The 9,764-nt window shown below is 48.6% G+C and overlaps 2 protein-coding genes across 3 annotated transcripts in view; both read right to left on the reverse strand.

Moving 5' to 3' along the window:
- Positions 1-758, reverse strand: part of LOC113489368 (cathepsin L1-like) — a 4,670-nt gene extending 3,912 nt beyond the window's left edge. The window contains exon 1 of the mRNA XM_026865007.1: positions 661-758. Coding sequence (XP_026720808.1) covers positions 661-663 — 3 coding nt within the window. The 5' untranslated portion in view covers positions 664-758. The remainder of the gene's footprint in view (positions 1-660) is intronic.
- A 780-nt stretch (positions 759-1,538) lies between these two features.
- The window catches only part of DPP9 (dipeptidyl peptidase 9), a 20,107-nt gene continuing 11,881 nt past the window's right edge, over positions 1,539-9,764 (reverse strand). For both annotated transcript variants that reach the window (XM_026865059.1, XM_026865058.1), the window contains 11 exons: positions 9,505-9,682; positions 8,552-8,717; positions 8,382-8,461; positions 6,672-6,824; positions 6,325-6,460; positions 5,456-5,601; positions 5,003-5,149; positions 4,695-4,847; positions 3,873-4,015; positions 3,419-3,530; positions 1,539-2,908 (listed from right to left, as the gene is read on the reverse strand). In XM_026865059.1, coding sequence (XP_026720860.1) covers positions 2,816-2,908; positions 3,419-3,530; positions 3,873-4,015; positions 4,695-4,847; positions 5,003-5,149; positions 5,456-5,601; positions 6,325-6,460; positions 6,672-6,824; positions 8,382-8,461; positions 8,552-8,717; positions 9,505-9,682 — 1,507 coding nt within the window. In that variant the 3' untranslated portion in view covers positions 1,539-2,815. The remainder of the gene's footprint in view (positions 2,909-3,418; positions 3,531-3,872; positions 4,016-4,694; positions 4,848-5,002; positions 5,150-5,455; positions 5,602-6,324; positions 6,461-6,671; positions 6,825-8,381; positions 8,462-8,551; positions 8,718-9,504; positions 9,683-9,764) is intronic.

Here is a 9,764-nt window from a genome sequence, read left to right on the forward strand (position 1 = left end):
TAAAAAAAAAAAAAAAAAGAGTCTTCAAGAACATCTGTTCTCCCTTCACATCCTCCACCTAAAAATAAAGCCCCACACGTTGGGTTTTCGTGGGAGAAATGCCTCCCAAGCCTCTCTCATGCTTAGTCCCAATTCTTGAGGAAGAGGCATTTTTGCCTGGTTTCCCCAGCACCCGCCGCTTCCTCCGGCCGTTACCACTCACTCAGGAAATTAACTCAACTTCAGGCTACAGCTGCAAATCCTCTCTCCGAAAGAGACACCACGAACCCAGCTGCACCACGCTTCACACTCCCATCACCTTTCCCGCAGGACAGCTGGGTGGAGGCCTCCCACATAATTTGTGTTTCTATCCCCAACAGAGCCTGTTACATATTGAAAAGCTCAGGATTGCGGTAGGTGATTTCCTGGTTAATGCCTCTCAGGATTCTCAGTCCCCAAAAGAAGAAATCCAACCGCTTTTTATGGCGTCAAATAATCCTACAGCTTCAGAAGCAAGCTTGGGGGATCAAAGGAGCTGACAGATTTGTAAACTCTTCTAGACAAGAGCGTTTTAAGAGTGCGTTGCAGACATTTTAAGAAACACTTGCTCTTTCAGGACAGGAAAAAGCAGTTTAAATTAAGACTGAAAAGAAACAAACTCTGCAAAATAAAGCTTCTTACCATCCACCAGCACCAAACCAGCTCTAAAGATGTCAGGGAGAGAGGGGAGCAGCTTTTCTGTTGGCAGGCTTCTCTCGAGTAAACTTCAGAGATGTGCAATTTCCTCCATTACGTCCCCTTCCGCCCCTCCGACCTCAAAAGCTGCACCAGGGGTTACGCAGCGGGGTGCGTAGTAGAAGCTAAAACACAACTGCGATAGTCAGGATGATTATTTGGGTGTGGGGACAAGAGGGGGGCAACAAATAGGCTCCCATCTATGTTCAGAAAGTAAAAGGCTCCAGCTGCAAGATGCTTTGCATTTAAAACAGAAGCCTCCAGCTTGCATCCTCAGGGTGTTTAATAGCTGTTTAATTAATGCCTGGTATAGAGGAAAACAGCAAGGCCAGGTTTTGGAAGCTTTAAGCTCCAGAGAGGGCGAGCATAGGCAGGCCCAGCACCTGCGAAAAGCAGCTCCGTGTGTCCTAGCGTGGGATCAGAGCTGCGAGCACTTGGAAGCGCCTGGACGGGAGCAGCTGCATCCCCCCAAGTCACGGGAGGGAGTCGGGGCGCTGGGCGAGGTACGGGCCTCCCGCGCCCCGCCTGGGACTCACAAACACGAGATGTCAGCCTGGCTCAAGGTCACGCAGCGCCTTAATGGCCGAGCCAAGAACACAGGCCAGGATTCCCAACTCTCCACCCTGCATCTTCAATTGCCTGGATCATGCTTCCCCCGAGGACCATCAGGGATTTAATATTCTCTCCAGCGCTCGGCTCAGAAAGCGAACAGAGCGCTTTGCTTTTACCACAGACACAGCTTTGGCTATCGTCAGCCAGCTGCCATTTCCTCCCGAGCCCACTCCTGCACTCCAGAAGCAGGCACAAACACCAGCCAGCATCTCTCTTTCCAATATTTTAATGAGTCGCTACATCTTACACTCATAATTATAAAAGAATAAGAATCCATAAAAATATTTTCTTTTCATAATACGCACTTAAAATACTCCAGGGCAAGTCAATGTGGTTCATTTGGGTGTGGGTGGGTTTTGTTTTGTTTTTTTCTCCTTTTTGCCCCTGGCAGAACCCTTGGCTTGAGGGGGGTATGTGCTCCCCTGAGGTGCGATTGCTCAATCCCCCCTCCCCAGAACTGCAGTTCCTGTTGACCAGGTAAATAAAAACCAGAAGAGAGCATTTGCTGAGTAGACGGGCAAGGGGAACAGTCACTGACCCGCAGAGAACTGAAGCACAGCCAATTTCAGTGCACATCTGAAAGCTCAGGGTGTCAGGGAAGGAGAAGGTGGGATCAGGAGGCAGCACAGAAAACAGAGGGAGGGAGGATTTGCATAAATATCATCCATCTTGTGTTGCAAAAAACCCAAATGCTGCTGTGATCTCTGGAAAGATGATCTCTGGTTGTAGCCAGCTGCTTCAGCTGCCATGCTACCTGTTGGCACAACTCTGCTTGCGAGCGACCATTAGAGAAAGGTATCAGAGGACACTGTTACTGACCCCAGCCACTTCCTCCATCTGCTCTGCAAAATTAAACTGAAAAATAATAGTAAAAAAAAAAAAAAGACTAGTGTTGCATGCTTCTGTAGAGCTCTCTTCACATCCCAGGGCTCCACATTGTTGCAGCAGGGCCAGGACACAGCAGCAGCGATCAGCACCCCTGGGGCTTGACAGTAGGTAGTTCTCTCTTCCCTCCCACTCCTGGCTTAAGGCAGCTTGCTGATTCGGCTCTTTCATTTCCAACACAGGCACTGAGTTCTTGCAGGTAAGAGTACAGGAACCGCAGAGGCGCAGTGGAAGGGGAAAAGGATGCGGGAGAGAGAGATGGACACAAACCTCAGCCTCGGGAGGCAGACTACTGTCCATTGATTCCCAGGATAGAGGGAGTAGCAGCAAAAAAAGCATTAACAGCCAGGCCGGAGGAGAGGAAGAGGACGAGCAGCCGAGCAGGGGCAGACCTCCAGCTTGGAAAGTGAAAGAAGGTGGCACTGTCCAAAGGGAAGGTGCCCTCCACACTCCCCCCTCGTTCGGGGGGGGGGGACACCCAGCCCAGGGGTGGGCACTCAGCCATTTGTGCTCTGGGTGAGATGGCTGTGAGGGAGGTGGTAGTGGCAGGGCACGGCAGGGGGAAGGTGAGCTGTCAGTGTCCAGTTTGCAGAGGCTTGTGCTCTCAGAGGTATTCTTGTAGAAAGTGCAGCAGCGTGATTTCATAGTGCTCTCCTGACTCAGGGCACCGAATACTGTGTCTCTCGTTGGGGTAGATCTGTGCAGAAACAGAGACAGAGGGTGCTTAGCCAGGAGCAGCTCACTCAGCACGGACAAGCCTCCCTCGTGTCAAACTCCTTCCCTCAACCCAGTCTCCATCAGGACAAAGAGGTGGCAGGGAAGGTCTAGAACATCAGCCCCCCCGTCCCTCGACACGCTGGCATGTGCCACTAGTCCGCTCGGCAAGTCAGTCACCTCCGATGCCACCAGCCAAGCAAGACAGCAACAGTTCAGGAAAGGAACACAGCAGAAGGAAAGTTCCAGGCCTGAGGGCAGGAGCCCTGTTTGCAAACGCTTTTAGATACAGGCCACATCTGCCAGCAGTGAAACAGCCACAGTGCCACCTCCCGGCCACCTCTTGGAGTCAAACGAGGCATTTACTGTCTACACCACAACAAGGTGTGGGAGCATCTTTCTTCACCTCCTCCCACGCCCAGAACACACAGCAAAAAACTTCTGCTCTTCCCAGATTCAAGGCACCTTCCCACTTCACTCCTGTTCCTCCTACCTGCAGCTGGTAAGGTTTTCCAGCCCGGATTAGCTGTGATACCAGGAAGTTGGTGTGAAAAAAGTGCACATTTTCATCCAAAAAGCCATGGAGGATCAGCAAACGATTTGGCCTGGAGATGGGATGATAGGCACATTAAAAAAAAAAAAAAAAATCATATAAAAAGCTCTGCAGTGGGTCTGAGCAAATTGCTGCCAGTCAGCAAGCCAAAACCGAGCAACAGATAGTCAGCCAGGATAGCGTGAGGCCACAGACACGGTCCTCAACCCCTCCGTGGCAAAGGGGGCTGGGGGTACAATGCCCCAGTGAGCTGCAGAAGGCAGCGACCAGCCCCACAAATTCACAATCTGATGGGATCAGAACCCATCCATCCTTTTGGGATTCAGCAGAGGTGCAACTGGCAGCACCAAGCAGAGCAGGTTTTCAGCAGATCGCCCAAGCCCGCGGTACTCACTCGTTGGGAAGCTTTTCGACGTGTAATGCCACAGAGCCAGCCTCATAACCTTGCTGGTTGTTTTCTGGGATATCCATGTACCGCTCAGTATACCCGGTGTCATATGCCATCCAAACTGTGACGGGAGCACCTGCTATAGCAATCTGTCAAACAAATAGGTGGCAGGAGACAGCCTCAATTATCACATGCTAAAGAGTTCAAGTGTTCCCTTTTTTCCTGAAGAGGCAGGAAAAACAGGCTCTGGACTGCTCTGTCACTCAGACAAGGATTTTTCTACAGCAAACCCACATAAATCCCAGATTCCTCCTCCTGCTATTCCTCTTATGGTCACAATGGGGTAAATTCCTGCCATACCAGCACTAAAAGCTTCCCCTTTTCAAGAGGGGCTTGTGGAATGACCCAGAAACTCTACTGGAGAGTTGGGAAGGGGATTAGGAATAGCACATTTGACAGACTGCTTAGGGATATGGTGTAGCTGAGAACAAAGTCTGTCAATGTGAAGTTAATGGTTGGACTAGGTAAACCTCAAGGTCTTTCCAACCTAGATTCTGTGATTCTGCATCAATTATCTCACTGGATGCTAAACTAAGGCCTCCACTGGCAGTGACTGGGGAATGTCCCCAGCCCGTGCTCAGCACCCTCAGATGGGTACAATCTGTAAGCAGAATGCAGGACTGCAGCCAGGAGCTACAGGCAGGACTGAAGGACATTTTTATCTGTCCATCAGAAACATCAAGCAAAAAAGCCACCTCCAGATGCCAAGAGCTACAGAAGCTGAGACCGCTAAGTGTGCCCAGATGACAGCCCCACGTCCGGACTTACCTTGAAGACACTGGGTTTACAAATAAGACCCATGAGGGAGAGAAAACCCCCATAGGACCAGCCATGTATGGCTACACGACTCAAGTCGACGAACCCGTATTTTTCTGCTACATAATGTAAACCTTCCACCTGGTCCTCTATCTCCACCTGACCCTAAAAGGCAACAGAGAAGTTCAAGTTAGTGGCTTTCTGAATCTAGAAACTTGAGACAGAAAAGACAAGAGCAACACTCACAGAGGCAATGTGCAGCCAGGCAGCCTTAGAAAGAGAAAATGAGCAGAGATTCATCACCAAAAGTAGTACGTTACCATTTGGTTTTTCAGGGCCCCTTCAAATTTGAGTCCTCGCTGGCATGAACCCCTTCCATCAATCACCACCACCGCATAGCCTAGGGATGCCAGCGTGTTTAGCCGCAAGTACTTGATTCCTTTGAAGGAGTTATTCACTAGCTGCACCTGCAGGAGGAGGAAAGAAAAGTTTCAGAGCTGAGCAGCTGCTTTCCAGTACCTTCCTCTGTCTCTCCCACTGTGTAGGATCCTGAGCTGGAAAGCAGCCACTGATCAAGCTATCAGAGCCATGAAAATCAGACTAAATGCTGGAAAAAAAAAAAAGTCACCAGAAGTTTGAAGCAGAGGTCAGAACTGAGGTCTAGGGCTCACTGCTAACCAACGTGTAAGTCTTGATGCGTGACCGAGTAACGCAGAGCTCTGCCCCTGGCAGTTATCCCCTGTCTGACACCAGCAGTTAATCTGGGTTATTACCTGAGGGCCTCCATACACAAAGAGCACTGTGGGATGCTTCTTCCCAGGCTGGACATCATGAGGCTTGTAGACCATTCCGTAGAGTTCAACATCTGACTGAGTGCGGAAGTGAAAGATCTCCGGTGGGATGTAATCTGGGGGACAACCTGCAGAAGGAAGTTCAGACACTAGCAATACAGTAACTGGCAGCAGGCTCTGCCTCCTACCCGGCCTGAACATGCTCATTCTGTTCAGACTTGACCCTAGACCTAGCCAGGCCTCTTTCAGTACCAAACCCTACCAAGCCTTTGCAACGCCTCCCAGAGAAGCCTCTCTCTGGGAAACACACAGCCTGCACAGGGCAATAGGCTGGATGAAGAGTGAAGGGATCAGACAAGAAAACATCATCAGCTGGGCATTCTCAGACAAGGGACTCTATCCCACAACAGCAAGATGTGGAAGGTTAGGAACAGAGATGGGTCAAACAGAGAAAACATTTGCAGGAGGGCTTCAGGTGCTGCTGTGAGCTGTATCTAAAACTTTAAAGGCCTAGAGCCCTAGAATGAAGTGGCCATGGCATCCCAGATACTTGCCCCCTCCCTCTGCAGACAAATCGTGAATAAAGAAACATCTAAACCCACTGTCATGCAAACCCTGCACCCTGGAGCACTGCCTTCTCCTCAAAACATGAAACAAAAACATTTTAAAAGCCCATACACTATTTCCTGGATGAGCTATCCACTGGAGACATCTCCCCCGCAACATAAGACAATTAATTTTCCCTTAAAGTGAAGTTACTTGGGCCACCTCGCTCTCCATCACCTTTGGCCACAGCTAGTAGACAAGTACAACGGAGCCAAGCTAGCAGTGACACGGTCTACGGGACTTACTGGCTGCCTCCATCATGCTAGCCCAAAACTTGGGCTGCTTGTGGAGCGGGTCATCATCGGAGCCACTGAGCTTGTAGACGTGCACACAAGGTGGAGTGCTCACGCTGCTGTAGTGGCTGATGAACATGTCAAAGTTCTACAGGTGGGAGAAAGAGAAGAGTTAGCAAGGTCTTTCATTTCCCACATCTAATCTCCATGTAGTTCTCAGACAAGAGGGTCCCACATCTCAAGAAACCAAGACAAAGGAGCCCTCAGGACTCATTACTGGTCATGATTCATTACCATTCCTAGTTAGGATCCCTGTCAGTGAGGAGATGAGGGCATCTTTTATCTAAGAAACAACCAACCTGGCTCATCGAACAGCTGTGGGAGAAGCCTGGAGTGGTGAGTCGCACAATTTCTCCAGGAGACTCATAGCTGACGACGTAGAGGTGGTGCTCCAAGGGGGTGTCCTTTGTGCCTTGGAAATACACCAGCTTCGTAGTCTCGTTGACCCAGATCTATGTGGAGAAGAGAGGGCTCAGAGACAGAAGGATGACAACTACTGCTCCTCTGCCAGTTCAAACAGTCTGTCCCCAGGCAGAGTCAGCTTAAAACACAAATAGACCATGACAGACTGCTGGTGGCATTAGGGACCGTACACAGCGCCTGTTGATATGATGGGCTAGAGAACACACAGGCAGCACTTATGGAGAACCGCACACAGTCCAAGGAAGGAACGAGAAGCAGTCACTCAGTTTTTTTAAAGAGACTCAAAGCATTTGCTTACTAACAAGCACAAAAAGCTGAGCTCTGCTCCCCGGAAGTGAAATTGGGAAGATTCTGTGCTTAAATATGGTGTGATCCCACAGTATGTCTGGATTACAAGGGTACACGTGTATTTTTTTCCAGCAATCATGATAATGCATTCCCATCTGTGGAAGGATCAGTCTAATAGCTCTAACAGTACCAAACTTCAAGCCACATTAAAATATGTTTTTAATGTTCAGATAAAGCTGCTTTAAAAACCACCTGGCCAACCAGGAATAGAGGCTACAGCTTTTCAATACTGCATTGATCCGGCAACAGTAACGGAACTGTTTTCCACCTTACAGTTTCCAAATGCTGAAGCCCAAATGCTATTTCTGGCTAACCCACAGTTTGAGGACCACTGTGGACAGCAAAGGGAAAAAAAAAAAATCCAACTCAATTGGCCAGGAAAACCAGGCAGAGCCCTGTGGAGCAACAAATGCATCAAAATAATTGCTGCTAACACAATTTTAACCATAACACATGCAGGGAAGAGCTGTGGCCAAAATCAACAGCATGTACAGTGAGAATCCACATGGGGAAGGACAGCAGGTTAATTGCAGATTGAGGAAAAGCAGCAGAAACCAAATGCATGGAGCTGTAGACCTTTTAAAAAGCGAGAAGTGAAAATCCAGATTAATTGGAAATGAACAGACAAGGTCTTTATTTTGACAGAAATCACCTGGGAGCATTAAAGATCAGACTCAGAGTTAATTCCTGAAGCAAAAATGGAACTAGGTTTCTACAAGATTAATAAAAATTCATTTCTGGCTATTTTACAACCAGTAACAGATACAGTTTTTTCCATATTCTAAATTGCTTCATACTCTCTAGCTGCCACCTTCCTAAAGGCTCTACTGAGCGATCAGCTGGAGATCAAGAGTTCACTTGAAGCACTAGGACATATTTCCAATTCACGAGTACTCATTGGGGTTCAAAACGCTTTGGCAAAGGCAGCAATCCCAAGCTTCTGCACAAAATAGTTCTTTGTTGCTCTTGAATCTCAGACTTGTTTCCTTTTTTATGGCCTGACTCACTCATGGGATTTACCTAAGGAGCAATATGAAGCCTGATTAAAAAGGCAATCAGTTCAACGTGCACTGGACTACAGCACTTCTGGGAAAAGCAGAGGCAGTAATAAAAAGAGAAACAAAATGAAGCTTAAGTAGTTCTAGTTGGTCCTAGGCATAACAGAGGGCGTAGGCCAGGACTGTGGGCAGACAATGCAGAGCTCTGACACTGCAAGGGAGCATAAAAATAACCACTACCTTCGATCCGTGCCTCGCCAACACCTCCCATTCCCCACCAGTCAGAGCAATCTCCTCTTTGATAGGACATTTGAAGTCATCTAGAAGAAATAACAGGAGAATAAATCACTGCCTCCTCCATCAGCGAGGGAGCTCTCAAAGCTGAAACGCCGACAAAGTGCAGCTCTTACCCTCACTATGCACATATGGCTGCACCCAGTCGTAGCTGCCTTGCTTTAGGATTGCTGTGACTCTGTACAAGTGACAGAAACCTGTTTTGCATTCGTTGGCTCGGATAAAGCAGAGTTCTTCCTCCTCTCCCTCCGGTTGGATGAAAGGATAGAAGATATCGTGAACCTGTCACACAAAGCAAAAGACCCACGAGTGATTTGTACTGAGACAGCAGAGACATAGCCAAGGATGTCAGTGCTAAACTACTGGGCTTTCAAAGGAAAGGAAAGGGGGGAGAAATAGCTCAGATGAGCAGGTAGTGGGAGAAAGCCATTCCATGCTTTTCTATTACCACAACAAAACCTCTGAGCCCATGTAAAAGACCATGTGCTCTGGGGTCTCCATGGCTACCACTGAAACCAGCCCAGTCTTGCCTTCAAGCTAGATGTTTCAGCTGTGTCAGTCCCCTTTATAGGGGAATGCCACGGTGTCAACTCCAGGCCCCTTTGTGACTTCAGTACCAAGATGCTTAATCTGAGAGGCTGAAGTTTACTCCCTCTCCCCTATGTCCATCACCTATCTAAAAAAGTACAACAAATTCCAGGGATGAGGGTCGCTCATGCTTCAAGAAATCACTTAACCTTGTAATAAAATGCCCCCAAAAGAATGGCAGTGTTTACACCCAGAAGTGTCAGCGTCTGAAGCGACACCAAGAATGTTAGCAAGAATTAACTGAACAGTTCCAACTGCAAGGAGATGGCAGGATCCTCACCTCTTCCAATGCTGAGCGCATGGAAGTTTTTCTCTTGGCTTTATCAACCCCCCTGAATTAACACCAAATCTGGCACTACTGAGTAGCAGAGCAGTCTGCTGGAGCATGGACTAAACTGGCCACACAGCCAATAGTAAAGTGGTTAACTGTGGGGGGAGAAAGGGGCAGCCTGTGCTCTCCTCCCAGCCCTGAGCCTCTTACATTTATCCACACATCAGTGGTTTCTTCATAGATCACAAATGGCTGGACATTTTCTGGCACAGTTTTGGCAAATTCAGCGCGTTGCTCCTCATTTTCTGGGACTGGAATAAAGAGTGCTGGAGGCAAAAGGATTAGCTGCAGCCGCTGCTGAGGTCTGTCTAGGAACATAGCCCAGGCGCTGGGGAAAGAAGTTGGAGGTGAATGTCAGTACCACAAAATAGATGTTCCTTTCTAACACTCAGAACATGCAACCTTTCCCA

The sequence above is a fragment of the Athene cunicularia genome (genome assembly GCF_003259725.1).
Source record: "Athene cunicularia isolate RWA chromosome 28 unlocalized genomic scaffold, athCun1 chr28_part1, whole genome shotgun sequence".
NCBI classification, from domain to species: domain Eukaryota; kingdom Metazoa; phylum Chordata; class Aves; order Strigiformes; family Strigidae; genus Athene; species Athene cunicularia.